The sequence below is a fragment of the Hippoglossus hippoglossus genome, chromosome 16 (genome assembly GCF_009819705.1).
Source record: "Hippoglossus hippoglossus isolate fHipHip1 chromosome 16, fHipHip1.pri, whole genome shotgun sequence".
Taxonomy (NCBI): Eukaryota; Metazoa; Chordata; class Actinopteri; order Pleuronectiformes; family Pleuronectidae; genus Hippoglossus; species Hippoglossus hippoglossus.
The window spans coordinates 3,604,706-3,630,711 of record NC_047166.1 but is presented as its reverse complement, the minus strand read 5'-3'; the positions used below and the strand labels follow the sequence as shown (position 1 = coordinate 3,630,711).

At 40.3% G+C, this 26,006-nt stretch overlaps 3 protein-coding genes across 3 annotated transcripts; 2 read left to right on the top strand and 1 right to left on the bottom strand.

Moving 5' to 3' along the window:
* The first annotated feature begins 2,032 nt into the window (after window positions 1-2,032).
* On the top strand, window positions 2,033-6,043 carry si:dkey-82o10.4 (uncharacterized protein LOC797793 homolog). Its single transcript, XM_034611983.1, has 5 exons — window positions 2,033-2,559; window positions 3,535-3,606; window positions 3,879-4,005; window positions 4,526-4,670; window positions 5,926-6,043. The coding sequence occupies exons 1-5, from the start codon at window positions 2,128-2,130 to the stop codon at window positions 6,008-6,010; spliced, it is 861 nt and encodes a 286-aa protein (XP_034467874.1). The 5' UTR covers window positions 2,033-2,127; the 3' UTR covers window positions 6,011-6,043.
* Window positions 6,044-9,237: 3,194 nt separating this feature from the next.
* efhb (EF-hand domain family, member B) lies at window positions 9,238-15,320 on the bottom strand. Its single transcript, XM_034612054.1, has 13 exons — window positions 15,157-15,320; window positions 14,163-14,222; window positions 13,601-13,738; window positions 13,104-13,257; window positions 12,886-12,996; window positions 12,628-12,757; window positions 12,416-12,496; window positions 12,270-12,337; window positions 12,007-12,161; window positions 11,286-11,493; window positions 10,921-11,148; window positions 10,329-10,510; window positions 9,238-9,523 (listed from the first exon to the last, which is right to left on the bottom strand). Exons 1-13 carry the CDS (start codon window positions 15,196-15,198, stop codon window positions 9,377-9,379), a joined length of 1,704 nt encoding a protein of 567 aa, XP_034467945.1. The 5' UTR covers window positions 15,199-15,320; the 3' UTR covers window positions 9,238-9,376.
* Window positions 15,321-17,520: 2,200 nt separating this feature from the next.
* rab5ab (RAB5A, member RAS oncogene family, b) lies at window positions 17,521-25,524 on the top strand. The gene is made up of 6 exons (XM_034611647.1): window positions 17,521-17,705; window positions 19,690-19,920; window positions 21,110-21,261; window positions 22,664-22,786; window positions 23,054-23,147; window positions 23,665-25,524. The coding sequence occupies exons 2-6, from the start codon at window positions 19,755-19,757 to the stop codon at window positions 23,778-23,780; spliced, it is 651 nt and encodes a 216-aa protein (XP_034467538.1). The 5' UTR covers window positions 17,521-17,705; window positions 19,690-19,754; the 3' UTR covers window positions 23,781-25,524.
* Window positions 25,525-26,006: the final 482 nt, after the last annotated feature.

The following is a 26,006-nucleotide window of genomic DNA, read 5'->3' as shown; positions in this document are numbered from 1 at the left end:
TCTAATGTAGAACATCATCTGAAGCTGCTCTGACTGATCTGTGGCCCTGTTTTTTAGAGAGAAACTGTCAAACTCTACAAAACTTTTTATTTCAATAATTATGCTAAAAATGTGCATTTTTAAATTAAGTTTGGTTTAATTAAATTACCACAAACTAACACTAAGTATTCCTGCACAGATGCACTGGTTCCACTGGACTTAATTTGGTTTTCTTTAGTTAGTTAGTTTCTTTTATTTCTCCATCCTTCTTTGTTCCTGTCTTCCTTCCCATCTTCACTCACTTCTTTAATTTGTCCCTTCTCCTCTTCTTCTTCTTCTTCTTCTTCTTCTTCTTCTTCTTCTTCTTCCTCCTCCTCCTCCTCCTCCTCCTCCTCTCTGTGAACCTGGTTAAACATCTTGATTGTGTTGTAATAAACAGCAGCCTGGACTCTAACTCTTTCTCACTTGTGTGTTTGTGTGCAGATTCTCCAACAATTAATCCCACCCGGCATGGACTCGTTTAATATTCTGCTCCATTCCACTCGCAGATGTAAAACGCATCCTCAGCTGACACACATAATTACTATGATACATCCCGGAAAGGTTTCCGTGTCTGAGTGCAATCGCAAATAACCAAGTGCTGTGCAGCTAATTATTGATAAATAAAATTAGTTGGGAGAACTTCAGGTGGGCGGGGCCGCGTGCAGGTGTCTGCCGCGTGCATGTGAGAGCGCGTGCTCGCACCGGAGGGAGGATGAGGAGCAGGGGGGGGGGAGGGAAAACGGCGCTGACCTGTAATCACCGGGAACAGCGGGGACTTAATGATGTTTTGGTCCGTTGATCAAATTTCACATTTTCGCACAATCATTTTAGGCACCTGCGCAGAAAACAAAGCCTGGGCGGAAACTGGTGGCCCCTAGGAACCACTGAAGCGTGTGTGTGCTGATGTGTGTGTGTGTGTTTTTTAGATGTTCTCTTGTATTGTTTTGATAAAACGTCCCTGTCCAGACACTTCACTTAATAAACACACACAGACACACAACAGGGGCGTTCCATGTGACCCACCATTTGATGGGGGTCGTACATGATGGTCCTTCCTGTGGATAACCACTCCTCGGGGGCCCCCTCTCAGCTCAGGGGCCCCAGACATCTGCCTGCATTCTCTACCCTGTTGAAAGGCCCCTGACTCACGGGTGACTTTTGAGGACATTACATAAACTCACATTCAACAGCGTGACACCTTGACTCTAACTTTAACCTAAACCACCGACCCAACAACCACCTTTCATCCTGAGGTAACGAGTCTGAAATTGAGTCTGTGACAGAAACACTCCCACTGGACAGGAGGCAGATAAATGGATATTTATCTCCCTCTACTGGAAACTATGGGTAAAGCCACCCTGCTGCCTTCAGGTGCTGCTCCGACAAACACAAACACACACACACACACATTCAACTCTTTCTCAGCTTCATCAGAACAAATATGGTGATTTGAAATTAATACATATGTAGTAAGTGCTGCTATGAGATATTTGAAATGTCCACAGATGAGCAAAGAAGCAACTTGAAGCCAGTTTGTGACGGATTCCTTTTTAAAATATCTACGTTAACCATAAAATAAATGTTGTAAATAACAATGTGTTTAAGATTATGAGGCTGTTGTGAATCATATGATGTTTATTGTTCCTGTCAGAGATAATAGAGCCTGTATATAAAACTCTTTGTACACGTAAAATATCTATTTACAAAATGCATACTATATATTTTAACATTAGATGATTAGATCTATCCATCGCATCATCTATTTCCCATAAACCTTTTTATTATTCTGCAAGAAATAAGTTTTGCAGGAAAAAGCTAAAAGCAACTTCAAGTCTAAGGAATATTAAATATATAATATATTAAAAATCGAAAAAATAAGAATATAAAGTAAAAATGATCAACACAACTTAAACACTCCTGCACCATTTGACATGATAGTGAAAATTACGTGTTGCACTGGGTCGTGTGAGTTTGTCCACGAGCACCGGAAGCTGTCATGCGTGTGTTCGTCGTGTGCAGAGCATTGTGGGTAAATCATGGGGGTGAGTTGTATAATACCTCGGCTGTGGGGATGGAGGCAGCCGCGCTCCTCGGGTCAAACCCCGCATGCAGAGTCGTCTCCTCCTCGCTGTGATGCAGCGGATCGTCGGCCTCGCTGCATCCCCGGAGATGAGCGTCCTGGCCGGGTGCAGGTCGGGGCTGTGCGCCTGGAGGACGGGCCCCAGCGGCCGCAGGCAGCCGGCCCTGCAGCGGCAGTGGGCGGGTGCGAGTGCGAGCCCTGTGCGTCCTTTCACCGGGGCTGCAGGCCGGGGACTCTGCCGGCGGAGGGTCGTGTTCGTCGGTCAGAAGCTCAGGCTCTTCTGCTCCCAGCCCGGAGCCGACGGGCCGGCGGGGAGCTCCGGGCCCCGGCCCCCTATCTCCGTGGTGGGCATCCCGGACCCGATCACATGGATCCGGTGTAAGGTCGTGATGTACCTGGTCCACCTGTACTTCGAGCTGGACCTCCACTCTGCGGAGTTCGACCGAGGAGTGAAACAGGTGGATACTGACAAACCGTCACTCAAACAGATACGGAGAGTTTTGTGTTGTTAAACTTCTATTAGAACTTTATTCCTCAGTTTATACAACATTGGTTTAAAAGCTGCAAACACCAAACAAACAGAAAAAAGTTGTATCTTAACTTTTAAAGGTTTAACATGAAACTTTCTGTACTAAAATGTATCTATAAACTTTGTAAAGTTGGTTACTTACATTATCCAAATGTTTCCAGTGGATTTCCGACCCACAGAAAACCGACATTTTCATCCCGGAAACTGGCGACATCGTTTGGGCACCTGTTCATGACGTCATATCCCTCCACGCATGCGCATACCTCGTGTTTCTGTCCCAGAATTGCGCCATATTTTTTTTTAAATAACATTTTAGGCCTAAGGCTAAGTGATCGATAAGTGATCGTAAACGTGAAATGTTCACCTAACGGCTCCAGAAAAACAAAAAACTTTAACGGGAAACTGCTTTATTCTGTATTTTGTTTTTACCAGATTTATTCACTCAGTCTGATTTATAGAGCGACGACTTCTACGGAACAATTAACTTGCGATAGAAACCTCCCGAGCGATTAAGAGAAGCTGATATCAATGGTGGTTAAAAACAACAAACTCCGTCTTTTGTTATTATTTAGATTGAGAGACCCCTAGTGGCAGACAATTGCATATTGCGCATTTAATACAGAATTAATGTAAATGGGTGAAAAACAACTAGCATGTTTAAACTCTATATTAAATCTATCTTTATATACAGACAACGATCTGAATAGCAACTACATAGCTACTCTCAATCAAAATTACCTTTTTTACTGTAAATAATGTCTTATCTCGGAATAGACTTCGTAGTGAAACAGAGATAAAGACAAATAATAACATTTAACACAAGCAGCGCAGACCACAACTGTGTTGACATCATTGACCATGAAGCATTTTAATAAACTCCCATCTTGTCCCTCGTCCATCCCAGGCTTTGGTCCATGTGTCCGAAGTGATGTCCAGTGGCAGATACCATCAACTGAGGGGGATAGTGTCCAATGAGGTAACGGATCGGGCACATTAATGGATTTGTATCCAAAAGAAACATGAATATTTTCCTCTTCTTCCTGTACATCACTAATATTACGCAGGACATTAATGGACCACTCGTGCTATGGACTCCTGTGTGTTGGGCCATTTTGTTCACTTCCAAAAATAACACTTTGTTGTAAAAATAATCCAGTTTCAGTCCAGCAGTGTGATGAATTCTTTATTCTTCTAACGATCAAATATAATCTATTACTGAGGCTTTGACAGTGTGTTTTGTTCTTGCAGATGGTCGAACACATTGAGAAGAGTTGCAGGTCCCTCACTGAAGCTCAGAGACAGCAGCTCGCTGTCAACGTGGAGGATATCATATTTCTGATTCCTGAAGACGTGTCTGTTGTCTATGATCAATATGGTGAGTTTTGTTCAAACAGTCTTCATACACTGAAAAATGCTTTGAGCAAGAAGAGGATTTGAGTTGAAATATGCATCATGTCGGCGTCGACCTTTCACAACCTGAGCAAACAAAGGTAAAGAGCTCCACCTCCAAGTTAAAGCAACACTATTTAACTTATTTACCTTTTTTAAATAGCAGCTTCAAAATTAATCAGAGGATTCAGGGACTTAATACAAAGAATGTTTCCTCTTTCATTCCCACTCCTCAACTTGAAAGTCCTTGGTGAGTGGGTTCGATCTCCTGTGAGTCGCACTTCAATTGTCAGAATACAACACAATAAGTTTCCTCATCATCTACAGGTTAAGTGTCCTTTAGTGAGGGACATGCTCCTTAGCTGTAGATCAGCTCAACGCTTTGTCAACAGGAGTCCAGATATAAATTCCATCAATCAGTTATAAATGTGTGACTGTAAAAAGTTTCATCTTCCCACTGGAAACTTCAGTCCTGCTAACTCTTGATTTCAACCCTCGTGTCACAGGTAGAAAGTTCTGCTTTGTCGTCATGAGGTTTTGGCTCCTGACGGCGCACGAAGGCCCCGAGGACCCAGAGGCCACACACATCTTCAGAGTGGCCTCGAGTGAAGACGGCAGCCCACAGAAGAAAATAGCCACGGCTGTCTATGAGTAAGTTCTCAGCTTGTTGTCGTCAGCACATGCACTGGAAATTGCCACGTGTCCAAAAGTACGGATTACCATCAAATCTCAGCTTTGACGCGTTTGGATCTTTTTCACGCGGCGTGTGCTGACGCAAACTTTTTGATCAGTGATTTGCTCAAAGTTCTTTTCCAAAGTCCTTCAACTTTATTCCTGCACAATTATTCACGCTGAACCGCGTAAAATTATATTTATTTACAGAAACGATTATGTATTTGCAAGTTTCCTGCAGACCTTCTAACATTGGTCCGGGGAGTAACAGCTGAGGATGGCATGTAAAATGTTTTTCAAATATACAAGGGAGAGATAATCTTGGAGAAATGTGTATGGGTGAGAATTCATGTAACATTATAATCCTCACTGCTACTAATACACTTAAAAATTTGAAATATTAATAGTAGCCATATGTTTGGGAGAAAAGTAAGAAAACAAAAAGCAGAGAGAGGGTGACACTCCTTTGATTGTCTTCACTTTAACACTGCACAGCTACATAGTGGAAATGGATAATTAATGGTCATTAACTAAGGTTTAAAAACATCACTGAGCTTCTTCCTTGATATGTATTTAACTCATTACTTTGCTGGTACCAAGTATCAGACAAGTATAATGTCCCTACGTCTGAATAAAACCATCAGAGGAACAGAGATGTAATGGAATCTCGTGTCTGAATAACAAAGCTCAGCAGCATCACATATTCCACGTCGGGAAAAAGGGCTAATGACACAATTCAGTTCTGATTATGTGTCACGTCTGACTCTAAAGAGCCGCTGACATCATTTGCTGCTGTGAGGAAAAGAGGAAATGATTTCTCTCCCAGTGCACGTCACGGTAAAAGCCTCTTTCCGCTTCCTGACGGTAATCCGGTTTGTTGTTGGACCGCATTGTCGGGTCTATTCTACCTAATGCCCACCTATCTAGTTGGCCAGATTCTCCTGCCTATTGTTTCAGGTCTTAGAGTCGCCTCTGAGAAAGCCTATTAAACTTCAAATGTTATCCCCAGAGGCTAGAAAGAAAGAGTTTGGCAGAATAAGGAAGGTATTTTCAGAATCCTCTCATCATTACTTTCAAGGTGAGACTAGAGGCAAAACTTTTGAATGTTTGAATGTCAGTCTGCATTTATCACTTTGAATAAACTTTTACTTATAATGCAAGATTCTTTTGACATTTCAAGAGAAAGTAAACTATCTTAGCTCCTGTTACTCATGTCTTCCTCTTTCCCCTCTAGATTCCATCGAGAGCTAACGAGGGGGGCGTCTCCCGACTGGACGGTCACAACAGTTTGGCACTGGCACTGGACACTGGCGAAATAATTCAACTCAACTCTTGTGAGGACATTTGTCACTCGTCATGGACGCACCAGCAGCAGACTTAACTTATGTACGTGTGAAAGGCGACGGACAAAGCGAGCAGCAGACTAAAGAGCCACAGCGCTGAAGCAGTGGAGACACCTGAAGACTTCACATACACCAACCTGTCCTCCTACTTGAAGTTCATCCTGTGATCTCCCTCGATGCCTTTTTTAAAGACTTTCCTCTACTGATTTTACGCAGGTGAAATATCCTTGTTTTTAGCTGAGCTACATGGACACAATGATAAAGTCATTGGAGGACGACTTAAACTCTTATTTTCCTGAAAGTCTCTGAATGTGTTGCCAAGAAAATAAAATTTTAAAAAACATGCCCTGGCTCTTCCTGTAGCTTTCAAGCTAAATCTTTTTCTTCTTTCACAAATGGCGTTGGCTTATGACCCAGTTTTTCATCAGGTGACGCACAGAAGTCCTCCTCATTCCAACTATTAAACATTGCCCTCTCTCCTCATCTACACTATACCAACAAATATGCCACTCTGACATTTCACTGATAAACTAATGGACTATATAAACATTTCAATGGTTAGAATGGCTAAAACTTGTTTCATTAAAAAAATGTCAATAAAAACAAAACCGTTTTAGGAGCTGTGGCACAAATGAAAGTTTCTTGTTCACGTAAATAACCTAATTAATGGTGAAATAAACAGTAAATGGATTAGGATGTGAAAGAAAATGTACAGTGTCCTCAGGTTCCCCAAGTTTGCAACAGTTCACTCAAGTTGTTTCTGACCTCAGCGCCAACAGGCTGAAATAAAAGCAGACCGCTTTAGCATTAAACGACCCCGTCTTCCAGAAGCGTCTTCTCCACATGAAACGTATAAGGGACCAGATATATTAGTATTCTGCGACTTGTGATAAGAAGCGAAGTGAAACAAGATAATCCATTTTCCATAGCAGGCAGGAGGGGGCGTAAGTTGCGGTGCACGGTTGTCTGCGACTGAATGTTCAAGCAAGTACTTTAATGGGTCGTCAAGAAATCCCAACACGAGTCTTATACCAAGTGGAAATAGTTGTATAGCATCGCTGCGAGCGAGAATGACAAATTCTCCCAGAAAAATCCTCCACCTGTTCCACTAACTCAGACGCCGGCTGCGTGCGAGGCCGCCGTCGCTGCCAGAACCGTGTCACTTGTCAAAGGCATCACGTCTGACACGCCGGTGAATGCCGCGTGTCATCCAATTCTGTTAAAGCTCGCTGCAATATTATTAATGTTGACACGATATCTGACACACAGAGAGGATTCTGTCATTAGCGGCCGCTAATTCATGCATAATGAAACACGCCGGGGATTATTCTAATGTTCCTGCATAGTAATGTGTGGTCTGCGGAAGTTTGCGTGGGGGTTTCTTGGTTCCAGTCGAGCATCTTGCAGAGTCATAATGAGATTAGACGAGTGCGGTTAGCTTAGCACATGTCAATATGCTCATGGATACGGTGGGAGCACATTAAACAATTTGCCACGCCTGTGCATCACTCAGTTTAATGGAAATTAACACAAAAACAAGTGGTGAATGTACAAATGCTAATGTTGTTTTATTAGTTATTTTGCTGTTTTGTAATGTTCTGACACGTGGATCGGTCGAGGCCGCGTGCCAACATGTTTCATTAATCTGGTTAGCGAAACAGATTACCAGCAATTCCTCGTATCTTCTTTAGTCTGCACGCATCTCAGCTCCAAGGACGCATAAATTAATTGTATCATCTCTGTCAGACTAATTTAAAGGTTGATTAATAGAATTACAAGATAAATATGCTTTTAAAAAAAAATCAAACCTAATACTCAGAACAAATGATGAAGGTGCAGAGAACCGCAACTGTCTCACAGGCTGTTATTATAAAGTCCAACGCAATCAATTAAAGATTTAACACTGTTTCACAAGAGCTTAGGCGTAACGACAAAAGATTTCTCAACACAAAGAAGCTGAAGTGTTGACACAACAAATAAGCTCATGGAACTGTATCTTTCATTTCAATGGCGAAATTAATTTTCACATAAACAAGACATGGGGCGGGGAAGGAAAAACTTATTTTGTTCACTGACATGTTTATCTCTTGAGAATTAGCTTGGTCCCATCAGCTAACATGGAGGAGGTGGGGTTTGTCACCAACCACCAGGGGACAATCAAGACGCTTTGGTTTCACTTTAATGTCACTGTAAATATTCATTAAACTAAATTATGAACATAAAACAGTAAAACAGTAATTGAATACATGACAACGCTGAGTTTTTGTTTTTAATCGATAGAGTAAACCTGATCCACACACCAGACAGACGACGAGAACACTTCACCTCAAAGTTTTAAAGGTGCAGCTCACTTCTCCACCGTATCACATACAAACCAACTTGATGGTGTAAGATATAACGCAACATATTGAAAAATGCATAACAGGTGCAGTGTCTTTTCACATAACCTTCTTTTTTTTTTAATGGGTGCTCTGCCAGAAACTGCTGCGTGGCTTCCAGCAGAATTCGTGAAATAAAAAGGAAAAGGCAGCGCTCCAAAAAAAAAACATAATCCAAGAAATAGGTCGAGAGGAAGCCCAGATAAAGGCTCATATGACAAGACACATTAGTCTGATGGTAGCCATTAAAAATGTTTCGTTTTTTAAAAAGAAGTTCTACTCAGTGCTGCTTTCCTCTGTTTGTCGTTCCAGTGGATTCAGAACAAGAATCATGATAAAGTATCAAACCATCAATTTTCTACTGGACGCAAGTGTGATAAAAAATTAAATTAAATTGTTCCAGTGCACAAAACACAGTTCTTAGTGTTTATTTGATTCAGCTGATTCTGCCGGATCAAAGCAACCCCACAGGAAGAAAAGTTTCAAATGTAAAGTTTAGTTTCTCTGGATTTCATTAATGAGTTGATTAATGTAAGAGTGGATCACTCTCAAGAAATCAAAGCTCAAGCTGAGTACTATTCATTTTGATATCAAGCGGGTGATGCACGTGTTCATATAAACGCATCAATGTGTCCCATTGTTAAAGATTAAGCAATTTACATGTCGTTCTGGCTCTTTAATTACTTCTTGCAATGAAGTTACTGATATTTTACTAAGATTTTAACATTTTTTTGTGCTGTGAAACAAATATTCTGCTTTTGCTGTACACCTTATGGTTCAGTTATTTTTATTTGATTTGATTTGCCTATGACCACTGAAAGAAAGAAAAGTCAGTGTTTCTTTATCATGTAAAAAAAAAAACTTAGCATCAAAGTTTTACAACAAAGGAGAGAAAATCTATTTAGAGTTAAATATCGACCGCGGTGGGGAAGCATTGTACTCGTAAAAAAAACAATCCTCAGAATCACATGGCTTGTATTTCCTTGAGGACGTTGCTGAAAACCTGGACACAAACCTCCCCGTCCGGCTGCCTCATGGACGCCAGGGTCCAGGCCTCCTCGAAGGTTTCCTCCGAGATCTCCACACCCACATTCCTGAAGATCACTGCGATCTGTGAACAAGAAGATTAAACTGTCAGTGAGAAAAACCCCACTTCACTCAAAGAGGTATCACTCTGACATTTATGCCTTTTACTGTATTTCATTTGGATCCAAGTGGACTGAAGCCATGCCGCAGCACCAGTAGTGTTTTAATGGTCAATGTGGAAAAAGACCTGAACAAATATGAAACAGGCTGGTGATGGAAAACGTTTTCCTAGACAACTAAATATTAATTCACTATTTATCTTGATCTGCTTTAGATAAAAGTGTAGTTGTTTGTAATCAACTCAAAGATTCAACTAATGACTAAAGACAAGGACACAGCTGCAAACTCTCCAGACTTCTTTTTATCTAAATTGCTGTTAAAGTAAAAACAGACTGTGAAAGATCTGGAAACAGACTTTTTTTTCTCAGGCAGATATTTTGATTTGTTGAACATTGGAAGTTATTAATAAGATAAAGGGAAGTTGCGTTGATCTCGGATGACAGATCCAAGGCGCTGCCTCACTGTCTGACTTACTGAGACGCCTACGTTAAGCAGAGTCTTCATTATTGTTGTTAGTAACATCTGTGCTTTCCCGCTATGACTGGAGGAAAATAGTCTGTCGTGAAAAAAGCATATTACACCAACATCTGTCTCCTTCAACACCCATTCATTCTTCAAAAAGGTCAAACTGGTCTAATAATGATTCAACCCTAATCATATACAGATCAGAGACAGCCACGGACATTAAAAGTATAGACCGTGTTGTTGTGACCTCCCTGTAGACACTCAGTCGTATTTTGTTATTTAAGTACACAACACCAGATGCCTACCTCCTCCTTGGTGCGAGGACAGAAGAAGTGTTCCTTGTAAACACCTTCGAGGGCTGGAACCGACGGATTCAGGAGATCTGCCACCGAGGGTTTATCACCATAGTTGATGGTGTCGGTGACTCTGGTGACGCGCGGAGCTGGAAGGTCGGCGCGCACAGACGGGATCCCATATGTGCGACTGTCTACGTTAGAGAGACCAGATGATAAGGAAGGATTTTTATTAGATGGGAATGAAGGAAATGTAAATAGGTTCATTTAGCACTCGTAAATATTACGTAACTGTTGCACATCAGTCAAAAAAAAGAAAACAGATGTCTGCAACTATGTTTTAATTTACACAATTACGCCTCGGAAAACAGCATGAAAGTATCAGGCAGTGATACTAATGAAGTATAACTGCCATGATTGTGTCTCTATGATGATAAATGTATATACGAGCGGCTTGATTTCATATTACTCTGCACGTTCTGACTGTTTTCAGCCATAAATCCTACTTAATGGGTTTCAATTTTTAAGAAAAATGTCCAACTGTGAAACATTTGATCTATTATTTTATCTATATCGCCACAGAAAATGGATTTTGCTGACGTACTTGATGTGAGAGGACGGTCCCTGTCCGCCCCGATGAAGGAAGCGGAGGTGAGGAAGTGGTCGGGGGCTTCTCGGAGTCGCCTCAGGGTCCTAACGGTCGTCTTTGAGCTGCCTGGCGCTACGGGCTCCATGTCTTCAGGATCAATCAAGGCCTGAGCGGCAGGAAGCTGTTCTGGTTGGGTCAAAGACATCTTGTCTATGTCGGCTGGGGCTGTGCTGGTCTCAGGTGCTGCAAGAGACAAGAGACACAAAATCAGATCCCTGAACATGAGCCTACAGGTTCAGACTCTGCTTCACCCGGATGTACAATACCAAATTAATGAATTTTGTAAAAAAAAAGCTCAATAAACAAAACATTAAACTGACCATTCGTCATGATGTATCGGTCGCGAGCGTTGATTGGCATCCTGTCCTTCCAGTTGAGGAAGTTAGCGAACTCCAGGAAGTTTATGTGTCCATCCTTGTCTGTGTCACAGTAATCAATCAGGTCATCCACGACCGACTCGCCAACATCCAGATGGAACTGACGGCAAACTGCCAGTAGGTCGTCTCTGTTGATCATCCCCTTTCCGTTCTGGGGATTCACGTAAAGAGATTCACATGAGAAGTGTGAGACGAGGAGGTTTATGGAACTATTATATATATATTATATATATATCAAATGTCTTAACCCCACTGTCACATCACTAGCTTCATCTCAAAGCTTGCAACTGGACTTTATCACTGCAGATCACTTTGTCAGACTCCTCAAACAAGGGTGTGACCAATATCATCACAACAGGTCAAAATGCAAAGCAGGAATTGGATTAACAAGTTACACCTGTGCCTTTTGTGCTGAGACAAGTTAAATGTTCCCTGAGAGACAGAGCTATGGTGAAATACATGTTTTTTACATACATTTTGTCAGGTTACATTAAATCAATCAATCAAATTCAAGTAGTTCAATAATCAACTTTATGTATACATCACGATTCAGAACACAGTAACAAAGTGCTTTACAAGTTAAATATGAAAAACACAAGGCAAAATTCTGAGGAGTGACATTACACATTACCATTGTGGTAAAGTGTCCCCCTGCCAGTCGTACCTTGTCATAATGTCTGAACGCCTGTAGCAGGGAGGGAAAGTTCTGGAAGTTGACCCTCTTGAGATGGATTCGCACTGCGCTGACCAGGCTGTGCTGCTGGTCTGGAACCCTCACGTACTGCCCTGGCTCCGCGGAGTGGATAACTTCTCCAGCACCTGTGCGAGAAGCAGGCAAGAAGCCGTTTGATGTCTTGAACCCAAATAAACGTCAGAAAAAATCCTGCATATTCAAATATGGAATCCACAAATTAATTGAAACTCTACCGAATTCATCCAGCGGCTTTGGCAGACCAAAGATGTGATCTGGGGAAAAACTCAAGGGATTTCTTCTCCTGAAACAATGAGTTTTATTGGAGGATTAAGAAGTAAAACAGTGGTGAGTGAATTACAGTATGTTGTCATATACTTACATTTTGTTAGCTTTGTCAGATTTTTGCTGCATCCTGTCCTTGTCCCCAGATCTTGTCCAAACAGTCTTTGGATTGTAAAACCTATGGCATAGTAATAATCGTGCAAAGGTGAGGTATTGATTCATTTGTTTATTTCAAAATTACATACTGTGTAGATACTTAATATAATGAGACTCAACAACCAAACACTTTTGCTCTATTTTCGCACTCACTTGCGCGACTCCCCGAACCAGCAGAGAGTTTTGCCAGTAGTACGTCCGTCGTTAAAATGAGGCGTGGCCTTCCCGAACCTGCTGTCTTTACCGTCCTGAGTCCAGTCGTACTTCCTGTCAATCTGCTCGCCTGGAGTAGTGGAGGGGAATTATTTCATGGTGGTGACCAAGCAGACGTCACATTTTCAAAAACAATCAATTAAACTCGACAAACAGAAAGTTGGTATCGGCTTTTATGAATTATATGATCTCTCTTACCGGGAAAATAGGCATTGTGGGTGCGGACATAATTTTCATGCCCCGCCTGAGCGTCCTTCTTCAGCTGCTCAGCTGTTTTTTTAGGGTTAATAATATCCCACATATCATGATCTGGACAACAAGGAATGAGAGAAAGAGAAGAACAATTTGTTTCTTACCAAACTTAATCTATTTTAAAAATTGGTATCAGCGATCGCCTTACTTGATGTTACACATACCCCAAACTGTTTTATCCCCGAAGGGAGTTTTGTCATTACACACGGTGGGAAGTCCAATCTGCTGATCACCTGAGCCCAGAGTATCTGCTTCACTGAGCTCTTGCAGCTTATTTTGGAACACAGTCTTCGGGGGAGGATTTATCAAGCTTCTGACCTGGTGGAATCACGTAACAATTACAACTTTGTAAACATATTTTGGTTGCGTGGCAATCGAAAAATGTTCATGGCAAGTACATGGTAAAAACAAAAATTGACTACACTACTGTCATAGTATTTCTCTTCTTTTCTTGAATTGATCTTTGCTCTATACCAACATATTTTGAATCAGGCATTGAGAAAATTAATCAGGAACATCTTAAAATACCAAGCTAAGGCATATGTTTAGAGAGCTTTGTAAAAAAACTCTTCTGATTGTCCCTTTAACACCTAATGAAGTGTGTGTGTGTGTGTGTGTGTGTGTGTGTGTGTCTGTGTTTGTGTGTGTGTGTGGTACTGACAGTAGGACATGGGATGTTCCTCATGCCATGAACGAGAGTGCTGGCAACATCTGGATCATCTGCCTTGCCCGGGTGCACTCTGACAGCTCCCGGTTCTGGTGGCATGCGAAATTTCCGTACCCCCGGGGGGGTGGAGGGCTGAAAATGTAGAAAGTACACTCACCTTCAAGATTTACAAAAAGAACCTGTCGGATTCAAATCATATTCATAACATTTACCCTTTGTTTATTATTCTATAATTATAATATTACTTAATACTATAATTAAAAATAAAATGTGAAGTATAATGGGTATTATACTATTTTGTTTTGTGTATATTATTGTGTATTCATATGATTAAAAAATATGTTTGGTTATGGATTAAGATACACAGTAGCAGATACATTTACCAGCTGCACCATCAGTGATGCTTACACATGAATGCATCAACAATTATAACCCACATTTTGTATAAGGAGTACATTTCCTTCAATGGAGGACTTCTACTTGTAACTGAGTATTTCTACACTGTAGCACAGGTACTTGTACTTGTGTGATTATTCCCCCCCCCCACTGTTCAAACCCTTGTCTCTTCTTGTAAGCACATCTCAGCTGTGTCTCCTGCTGGCGTCAGTTTTCCAGCCTGTTGTTAAAAGAAAAACACAGAAAACACAAAAGTTACTGAGATTAAAAACACAGGTGCAGTATGCTAATGCCACGTTAGCTAGCTAGCATGGTGTTAACCTTTTGATTCACAACATGGGGATCAACAATGACCTGTATTCATTTCTGTTATATCATGCATGAGTGTGTCTTTGCTATATTTTTGAAATAATGTATTTTATCATTTAACATCTAAGTATTCATTAATATATTTTTATTACCCAGAAATCATTATTTTTACTTTATAAAAATGTTTTAAAAACCCTTCCATTCATTTCACACAGCTGCTTTTGCACATCTGATGCATGTAAGTCTATTTTAAAATCCATTTACTAGTGAGAAAGAGAATATGTACAACGCTAACTAGCTGTTAGCTGCTAGCTTCTTTTCTGCCTAGCTAACCATAGCTAGATCAACAAAATAAAACTCGAAATTAACAGTATATACTAATAGACTGATTGATATGCATTTGAAAATATGCTTTTGATTTTTCTTTATCCAGATTGTTCCAGACTTACGGTTGGTAAGTTGCTTATGGTTGACATGTTCATAAAGGTGCTGGATGAAGAACAGGATGAGGAAGATGAGGAAGATGAGGAGACAAATTCTTGGTCTTGATTCTGAGTCTGAAATGTCTGATGCTGAAAACTTAAACTTTGTTTGTGTGTCTGAATCCAGCTCTCCTACATGAAGAAGGATCCTTTGATGACAAGGAAGACCCTCCTGTCTCCTATGTCCTCAAAGGAGCCTTCTCCTGAATAAAAAATGAAGAATAAGCTATAAAAGAATATATATAACGGAACATTTTCGCCATTATGAATATCACCGGAATGAACACAGGTAGTTGTTGTCCCGTGTTGTGCGTTAGAAGAAGTTTTCATTGCGAGTGTATCAAAGGTTTAAAGTTCACTTACCGTCGGTGTGTGAGTTTCCACGTGTTCCTCTGGGTCGCTCATGTTCCTGTTGAATTCACGTGGAGCAGCAACAAACACAAACTTCTCTAGTTTGTCGTGTTTAACGTCAAAGTTTCCACGTTAAACTAAATTCAGGCTCGAAGACGCGGAGCTCTGTTTCTGCTCCGTTGCCAGGCAACAGCAGTTCACGTTACAATACAGTAACGTACTGTAAAAAAGACAAATGCTTTACAAATGATGATAAAAAGTATTTAAGGCAAAGTTTCTCAGTGAGGTCATCACATTCATATTAATCACAAATATCAACAGTAATATTTGTAGTATTTATTTTTGATCTCTTTTCAGCCTGTTTATTGTTCTGGATAGTTTTTATAAGATAAAATATCATAAGATTAGATAAGATAAGATAAGATAAAATACAATACAATAAGAAAAGATTACATCAAATAAGATACAATAAGATAACATATAATAAGATGTGATCAAATAAGATACATTACGATACAAAAAGAAAAGATACGTTATTATATAATAAAATACAATAAGATGCGATAAGATACGTTAAGAAAAGATAAAATAAGATAAGATATGATAAGAAAAGAACAGAACAGAAACATGATGTTGAATGTTTATATTGAATATTGCACATGATGTTGAATATTATACATACAAGAAAACATTCATATTACACATAGAAGAAAACAGTAATACTACACATAGAAGAAAACAGTAATACTACACATACAAGAAAACAGTAATACTACACATAGAAGAAAACAGTAATACTACACATAGAAGAAAACAGTGATACTACACATAGAAGAAAACAGTATACTACACATAGAATAAAACAGTGATACTACACATAGAAGAAACAGTAAATACACACATACAAGAAAACAGTAATACTACACATAGAAGAAAACAGTAATACTACACATAGAAGAAAACAGTAATACTACACATAGAAGAAAACAGGGATACTACACATAGAAGAAAATAGTAGTACTGTAGTATTAGAAAACAGTAATACTACACATGGAAGAAAACAGTAATATTATGTAAGATCTTCCCCCAGGCCATAAGACTTTTAAACTCCTCCAAACCAGCACCTTAGCATATTTGCACTATTGCACATAATTGCACCATTGTTTTTCTTTTGTTTTCTTTAGATGTATATATATATTTAGATATATATATTTATTTTCTATTTTAAACTTTTGATATTGTATTTTATATTATTTTATTCAATATTTTTTTTGCTTGTAAATATTCGGAGCATTGCAATAAGAGAGCCTGTGACCCAAGCATTTCATTGCCAGCGACTGCTTAATGTAATTGTTGTGCATTTGACATTAAACTCTTGAATCTTGAAAGCAGTCATATTATTATTGTATATTATTATTATTATGTGTAGAAAACAGTAATACTACACATAGAAGAAAACAGTGATACTACACATAGAAGAAAACAGTAATACTACACATAGAAGAAAACAGTATTATTATATAAGAAACAGTAATACTACACATAGAAGAAAACAGTAATACTACACATAGAAGAAAACAGTAATACTACACATAGAAGAAAACAGTAATAGTACACATAGAAGAAAACAGTAATACTACACATAGAAGAAAACAGTAATAGTACACATAGAAGAAAACAGTAATACTACACATAGAAGAAACAGTAATACTACACATAGAAGAAACAGTAATACTACACATAGAAGAAACAGTAATACACACATAGAAAAAACAGAAATATAAAAACACACTACACAAAAGAAAACAGTAATACTACACATAGAAGAAAACAGTATTATTATATAAGAAACAGTAATACTACACATAGAAGAAAACAGTAATACTACACATAGAAGAAACAGTAAATATAAGAACAGTAATACTACATAGAAGAAAACAGTAATACTACCATAGAAGAAAACAGTAATACTACACATAGAAGAAAACAGTAATACTACACATAGAAGAAAACAGTAATTATATAAGAAACAGTAATACTACACATAGAAGAAAACAGTATTATTATATAAGAACAGTAATACTACACATAGAAGAAAACAGTATTATTATATAAGAAACAGTAATACTACATAGAAGAAACAGTATTATTATATAAGAACAGTAATACTACACATAGAAAAAACAGTGATAATACACATAGAAGAAAACAGTATTATTATATAAGAAAACAGTAATATTATGTGAGAAAGCAGTAATATGATTGTATATTATTGTATATTGTTGTTCTGTGTAGCTGCTCAGAATGTCACCCAGCAGTGGATTGAGCGAACACATGATTGGCTCCTCTCCCTGGTACGTAGCACATTGTCAGTTCCAGTCACACGATCTGTCATCATCCTTCGTACGATGCTAGAAGGGAAGTTGAGAGAAGTGGGACATCGGGGATCCTCCTGAGATCTTAGGCTACAGCCGCCGTCCGGACCCGCTGTGAACCCCGCCGCCTCCGACCCGCAGCCTCCCGGAGAAAACACTCCACACCCAGCCGCTTCCTCCCGTCCGTACAGGTGAGCTCGGCTAATGTCCGGCGTTAGCTCACCTAAGCTAAGCTAAGCTAAGCTAGCTAGGTGGCTAACGGCTATCCCGAGGGCTCCTCCCGATGCGGCTGCGGCTACACAGCGTTAGCTTGGCGAGCTAACCGCTAGCTAGCCGTACACTTGAAGGGCCCCAGCTGTTTAGCACACACAGTAGCTTAGCCGCGTTGTGTTGTTGAAATCCGCCACCACGTTAGCATCTATTAGAGCATTAACGTGGAATATAAACACACAATCCACGGACCCGCGTTAGCCCCCCCCCCCATCAGCTTGACCGGGGGTAGGTCAGTGGTTTTCACGTCATGTTAGCTAATGTTAGCTAGCTGTCATTAGCTGTACACACCCAAAAAAAAAAAAACCCTGCATCCTCTTGTGTGTGTTCTTCAAAGCTCACACGCGTGGCACCTCCACGTGTTGTGGGTAAACACCTCGTCCCGGATACGTAAACACAGTGAAGCTAACGTGACACTTGTTAGCTTGAGCTGTTTAATACAGGCAGATATTTGGGTTTTTAATGCGGGGGGGGGGCGGGCTAGCTCTATGCTAACGCTAACAGTCGTTACTGTGCTAATTCCGAGCCCAGTCAGCAACAACACAACAGGTTATGTGTGGTGAGCGGTGTCGTAACGCGATGTGGACAAACTGTTGACAGTCATTTATTTTTCGTGGGGCTGAGACTGTGGACACTTTGTTGTTGTTGGACCTGAGAAAACGAGACAAGAGACAAGAGACGAGCTGTTGTTGACTGGTTCGTGTTTTGTTATTCACCTTCTGTCATCAACACCCCTGCACAGAAAACTCCTCTGAATCCACCTGGAGTCACTGATCTTATATATCCCAGCATCACGTCACTTGAATCACAGACAACACAGACGTGGCCCAGGACAGACACTGACACCTTCATCAGAGGCTCAGCTTTTTCAGAAGTTGGAAGTAAAAGTTAGAAACTTCGTCAGCTCTCGGGAAGCAGAAGTTCAGAGACGCCACGATACTGTAAACTGTCTCGCTCTCTGTGTGTCTGTCTAACTATGTGTTTTTTGTCGTAACCTGTTTTCACATATTTCCTCTGGTTAGTTATTATGGCAAACAAACCACTATTGTTTGGAGGAGAATGAAAGTGTAGCCGTGTAACGTGAAACTCTGTAATGACGTGGTGGCTACGGTTATTCTCCCTCCATCGTCACTGTCACCATAATTTTGGTGATGTAGTGGAAAAACATCTTCCATAACATAACGTTGAAATTCCTGAAATCTGTAAGTTTTTGTTTCCAACAGACACATTTTCTGGAAACGTTTGCTCCAGTAGTAAAATAGTTGTGTTATTATTATTAGTTGTTTTTTCATATATCTTAACTGTGATGTAAAGAAATATAAAGTGTGTTGTAATATATATTAAAATCTGGGTTATAGGAAGAATGGTTTTATGTCAATATATCAATCATAAGAAAGAACATCTACAACATTGACTAGTTAGTAAATATCAGTAAATATTATTTCTTTTTGGGATGACTCCTATCATGAGCCATATATATTAAAATAATTTTATTTTGTAGATAATGAGCTGCAAACCTGGACACAATATTTGTCTATACAGTAATAAATGTACCCATAAAAACTAACTGTATAAATAGGGTTTGCTTGTAGAGTTTTTCAGTTGTCCGTGCTGTGGTCACGGTGTTCCCCTTCAGCCACAGAGAAAATATGTCATATCTTAAATCTTCTTATCTTATTGATCAGAAGATATGTGTTTTCCATTTGCTGTGTTACCACAAGTTACAGATAAATAATTTAAGAAAAACATCCCCGTAGCTCATGAACTGCTTTGATTCATAATTAGAAATGTAAAAACACATGTTCAATTTTCTAGTGAACCCGCACATTTCAAACGTTTTTGACTCATTTGTATGTTTCTGACATCACACTGACACTTTGCTTTCTCTTCTTTGTCCTGTTCAGGTATTTTCTGGGGTTTTTCCCATCAGGTCAGTGCCCAGAGGAAGTGAGTGGACGGTGTGACATGGCAAGTAGAGGTGGAGCCACACGACCCAATGGGCCAAACACAGGCAACAAGATTTGTCAGTTCAAACTTGTGCTATTAGGAGAGTCAGCGGTGGGAAAGTCGAGTCTCGTACTTCGGTTCGTCAAGGGACAGTTTCATGAATTCCAAGAGAGCACAATCGGAGGTACGTATCTTCAGACCTGAAAAATATTACACACAAGGATTAATACTATTGACTTGGTTTTATTTGCATTCATGTCATGTGAGAATGAATCACGCCGTTTATCATGATGTCACTAATAAATAGAAGTCACAAGAGTCATATTTGTGTCGTCTGATTGTAGGAAATGTTACTAAGAGCAGAGGAAATTGGTCAGAAATTAGTTTAACACACCAAAAAGATCATGGTGGCAAACAGATGTGGAATCAATAGAGAAGAATGAGGAGAGACACCTTTTTAAGTTTACAACTGAAGCTGGTGAAGTTTGAGTGTGAAAAAAGCCGACAGAAACAGAACAGTAGGAATTATCGGCATCTAGTCCCTGGTTCCTCACGTAAACTGGTCCAGTGAGGTTAAACTGGTCTGGAACCATCTGTATAATCTCGATTGAAAACACCTGTACAGTTAATGTTATAGTTCTGGTTATCTCTAATACATATTAATGTGCATATTCAAGCACACTGAAGAACCAATTAAACAAAACATAGAAGGAGAATCTGGGTCAATGGATCCCAAGACCTGCAGGATGAATCCGGTCGGGGAACGTCAAATTGTAAACAAGATGTGCATTTATATTTACATCTTAATTAGAATAATGTTAAATTCCCTAATTCAAGTTCTATATATATATATATATATATGTTTTCTTTTTGTTATTAATGATAAAGGTTATGGTTAAACTGTAAAATATCAAGCCTCAATTACGTATCTTTGTCGTAAGGTTTTGAAAAGAAACACACACACACACACATATATATAGATCTATACAATGGCCAGTATATTCGGTAAATCTGTATCATAATTTTACTTCTCACTAGTATCGTAAAATTAGTTGCACTCTATCGTTGAGTGAGATTGAATTGACTGTTTCCTCAAAGGATAAAAGACGGATCAAGACAGAGAAACTTCCCTGAGAAACCCCAAAAAGTAATTGCTGCCTCATGCCGGATGCATTTCCAGATTTGTTTGTTCTGTATAAAACCTGTTTGCCATTACTAGGACCCCGTTTTCCAAATGTGTAAATGTGGAGCAGATAATCCCCAGTGGTTCTCCAGCTTTGGTCTTAAATTATTTCCTCTCAGAAACACATTCAGTGCCGCTCACTTGCAACAGGCCCATTTGTCATTGGCTCCTCTGCTTTGTGCCCCCGCAGCTGCCTTCCTGACTCAGACAGTATGTTTGGACGACACAACAGTCAAGTTTGAAATCTGGGACACAGCTGGTCAGGAGCGCTACCACAGTCTGGCCCCCATGTACTACAGAGGGGCCCAGGCAGCCATCGTGGTCTATGACATAACAAATGAGGTGAGTCAGGTGCCCGGTTCTGTCATGCGAGTGTTTTGTTATCAGAGCCGCTTTCCACTAGACGTAGTGGAAACAATAACCTTGTCCACGATGAGGAGATTGTGGGGTTTTCCATCTTACTTTTTTATTTTGTCTAGCCTAAATAAGAAGCTTGTTTTTGTATATTTACAAATTAAGAGGTTAGACATCGCTCAACAACACAGTGTCCTGTAGACAATGTACAGTAGATGTCACTCACCCCCCTTAGTTTCACACTAAATTACTCTGTGCTGATAGAGCTGTGTTTACAAAGAGGTCATGTTGGACTTTTTCCTTTTCATTGTCTTAAAAACAAAAGAGGCAGCTGCCATGAAGCCAGCAGTTGATTTAGATTCATTCTATTTCCTCATTGTACCTGAAAGATCGGCCCTGATTTAAACTGCAGTCGATCCAAACAGACTCTTTTACTCTGATCTTCCTGAAGTTAGCTCTTCATGTTCACTTGTTAGAACCAAAGCTCATTGTGTGTCATTCTCCCTCTCACCTAGAAACACACTGAATACAACATACGGTTCTTTAGGCTCCACTCAGGTTGGACATGTCCACGCACAGACATGTCCATGCACAGACATGTCCACACACAGACCTGAGACACTCACTAGCAAAACACGGCCTGACCTGAAACAATTAGACAACTAGACAAGTAGAATTCAGACTTTCTGACTTGGGTCCTGAGTAGAGATGTGACGATACCTAACATTTAGTAGTCGATACCGATACCACGGCACAAAACAAAGACAAAACCCCATTTACTTCAACACACTCCTTTTATAAACAACAGTGGCTACGTGGCCTTCATGTCATAAATAAAAAGATAAGACTTTAAAGAAAGTTATAAGATTTCAGTTATCAGGTACAACTCTATGACTGTAAGAACACAGCAGAACACGCAATGTACTAACACACACACACACACCTACATACTCGAGTGCACGGCTGCAAGCAGTAGCTCACTACAGCAGCAGTGACGGACCATTAACACATGTATTAAAAATGTTATCAGTGTTTCCTCTGGTATGTTTTTTTTAGCAGCGGGGGGGCGGGGCAGCCCCCTGACAAGTTCCTTCTAACACTTCCTCTTAACTTTCACATTAGAGAACAGTGTTTGTATTTTATTATTCAAGACAAGGTCCTCAGACATCAAAGAACAAGCATGTTGCTCACTTTTCTGACATTAATGTCATAACGTCTGTTTGGTTTTATAGCACAACCTCCGATACTGTAACTAATTCAACCTTTACTGTATCTGGGGACATTTTCCTTTGTTTCATATTTAATCAAATGAGTCTCCTCTTGTCCTTACAGTTTAATCACATGAACCCCCCCCCCCCCCCTCTCTACCTCTCCCTGCTTTGTTTTCCAGGAGTCATTTGTACGGGCAAAGAACTGGGTTAAAGAGCTTCAGAGACAAGCCAGTCCAAATATTGTAATAGCCCTGGCTGGGAACAAGGCTGATCTCGCAAACAAGAGAGCACTGGACTTCCAGGTTTGTCTTCTTCAGGTTCTTTTTTTCTAATGAACTCAGGATGTGAACAATAGCTCTCAGTAGAGCACATCCTTCCACCAACGCCCGGCCAGTCCCCTTATGAAACCACGAAACCACATTTAAAACAGCTAGATCCAAATATTGCAAATTACACTCACACGTTATCACAGATAAACCGGTTGTGAGTGTCTATTTTCATCCATAGCAACTGAAGAGTATTCAGTGATATGACCTAATGGTTGTCTCGTGTTGGTTTCTCCGTCACAGGATGCACAGTCGTACGCAGACGACAACAGTTTGCTTTTCATGGAGACGTCAGCAAAGACCTCTATGAACGTGAACGAGATTTTCATGGCCATCGGTAAGTGTCTCTGATGGAAGTACTTGACAAGAGCTTGAATATTATATGAAGTGGAGTTTTAATTGTGATTTAATTGTTCGAAGCAGAGCTTGTCAGTGGCTGCGAGTTTCCGACTAGTGACAAGAGCCCTGACGAACTCGGCTGTGAACAGTCGGGGTTTTAGTCTCTTATGTGAAAACGTGATCGTATGAGTGTTTAGGTCGAACATAACAGAAATACAGAACTTTATGTTGGTAGTTCAGAGCTACCCAGAAATCCTTGTGTTTCCCGTCTAGAAGTTGATCCCATCACTAGAGTATGTGCATGTGATGATGTGTTAGATGTGATGTTCCATTCTCTTTTCTCCTGAGATCTAACATTGTGTGAAACTTCATTTCAATGTCAGTCTCACATTCGTGTAATTTATTTAGTCAAAAGTAGATTAGACTTTGAGGTAGATTTAAAAACAAGGCAGGGTCACGTACCTTCGTGTCTTATCACTCCTGCTCATCGAGTCTCTGTCACTTTCACATTGCAGCAAAGAAGCTTCCCAAGAACGAGCCCCAAGCCACCGGCGCCAGCAGCGGGCGGAGCCGGGGGGTGGACCTGACAGAGACGGCTCAGCCCACCAGCCGTCCCTGCTGCAATAACTAACCCAGCTCTTCCTGCTTATCCTCCCCCCCCCCCACCCCACACACACATTCACACACACCACACCCACCCCCCCTCCACTCTGCTCCCTCTGGACATCGACCTGACCCTCAGCCTCACTCCCCTGGATTAGCTAAAAGACTCTGTATAGCTGCATTTCTAATACCCTTTTTTTTTTTGTTGGTGTTCTTTTATTTTTTTCTTTGTTTTTTGTTTTTTAAAAACTTTTTTTAAGAAGTGTATATCAGTATAATGGATGCATGTATCACTACAACGCCTAAAAAAAACACACACATTTTTGTTTCTTATTAAGTTGGACGATTAACCCCGTTTAAGACGAGCGTGAGTGAGTGAGTGAGGGACCTGTGAGCGTGGGATCGTGTGTGTGATGAGAAGGTGCAGCCTCATTCGTCACTGCACAGTGTCGACTGGATGCGAAGTGTGATGCCTGTAATACTCTTAGCGAGCGGGTTTAGTTTTTACAATCGCAAGAAAACCATATTGTTTATTTTGAGAGGTGGCGGGAAAAGGACTGTCATGCAAACGCAAGAACCCCTCCCTCCTCACGTGTGTCACCCGGGACGACGTCCAGGCTCCAAATGGAAAAGTGGGAAACAAGTTTAGTGCTCCCAAAAAGTTGGAAATGCACAAAAATGTACTTTGAGAAAATAATAGAAAAGCAGCCTGGATGTGTCAGACTTCCCTGTTTTGCCGCGACAAGTCAAATAGTTCCCTGAAAACAAAATTTGAGTCTCCATCCGTAGAGCAGTGCGTTCTTGTCACTTTGCCACACATCACACTTCACCGCAGTCTCCGTGGTGTGAAAAAAAAAACATGGGAGTTCAGACGTGTGAGAAATCGGGAGGCGGCACCTCCAGGCCAAACTGAAGAACTGCTCTGACAAGATGTTTTAAATTCAGCTTTGCTATTCAATGGAAGCTTTCACACAGAGAAGCCCGTGTCAGCTCCGACACCGATCTGGCTTCACATGAAAAAATTTAAAAAAAAAAGAAAATCAACAGGAAACTGTTGAGCATCCTGCGTAGTGAGTCATCCTGCAGAGACTCAAACACACGACACCATGTCAAACTCCTGTTAATCCACCTGGTTTCTGTTTAATCTGAATTAAGAGTGCGGCTGGGGGGGGGGGGGGGGTTAAAGTTCGGAACAGCACACGAACAGAAAATTGGGACGATCCATTGTCACTTCTACTCTAATGTTGTTACAGGGTGCAATGTTGTCTTCTTCCTCCTTTAGAACAGCTTGCAGAGCTCACCAGGACATTTATCTAGAGATTCCGAACAATTGTACAGTTCAATATCAGTCTGCTTTGGGGTTTTTATTATTTTATTTTCTTTCATTTCATTTTTTATTCTCGACCTTGTCACAAAACTGGTCACATGTTAAGCAGTGGTGGTCTTTTTAGGTATGTGTAGTGTTATTAACAAAATCCCTCTGTGGTGTCTTGTTACTTTTCTCAGAAATGGTCCATGGTCATGTTTGAAAGGAACTTTTATTGCATTGCACAGTGTTGATCCTGTTTTAATTAATGATGACTGCCCTTCGATTTTATATGACAGACTGTATTGGACTTGCTAACCTACGACTATAAACAGGTAGCGTAATTAACCTGACCGGTGGTCTCTCTTACAGCTCAATGAATTTTAATAATGTACAACAGCATTACTAGTGATGGGCTGATCAGTTTTGAGTGTCTGAATTCAACTTAATAAATTCCATAAAGAGATCCACTGTGTGCTCTTTATTTTAGCTTTGAAATAGATTCACACATGATTCTGGTTATTAACTTTCTGGGACACTTTCTTTTTGCTGTTTCCTATTTCTAAGAGATAAATAATATGTGTAAAAAGTATGACAGTGGCCACAAATGAATGGGAAACACTGGTTTATTGCACCAGTGTAAAGAATGGTATTTTAATTCAATGCAGCAGAACCTTCCTTTAATATTAACATTGTTTTTATTGTCCCCTCATCTGCTCAACACCCACATCTTTAAAACCCTGCACCCCCTGGTTGAACCTTCCTCCTCAGGGTCTGTGTTCAGTGGCACAGACTGAACTTGCCTCACTTCCCTGCAGGACGTCTGTCAGTCTGATGAAAACCTCATCACACAGTTCGTCCTCCCGGCAGCTGAAGGTTCAGTGGAAGGCTGTGTGCTGTCAGAGAGGTGACATGTGATGGTTGTTCGAACTGGGATGAAGGTGCAGT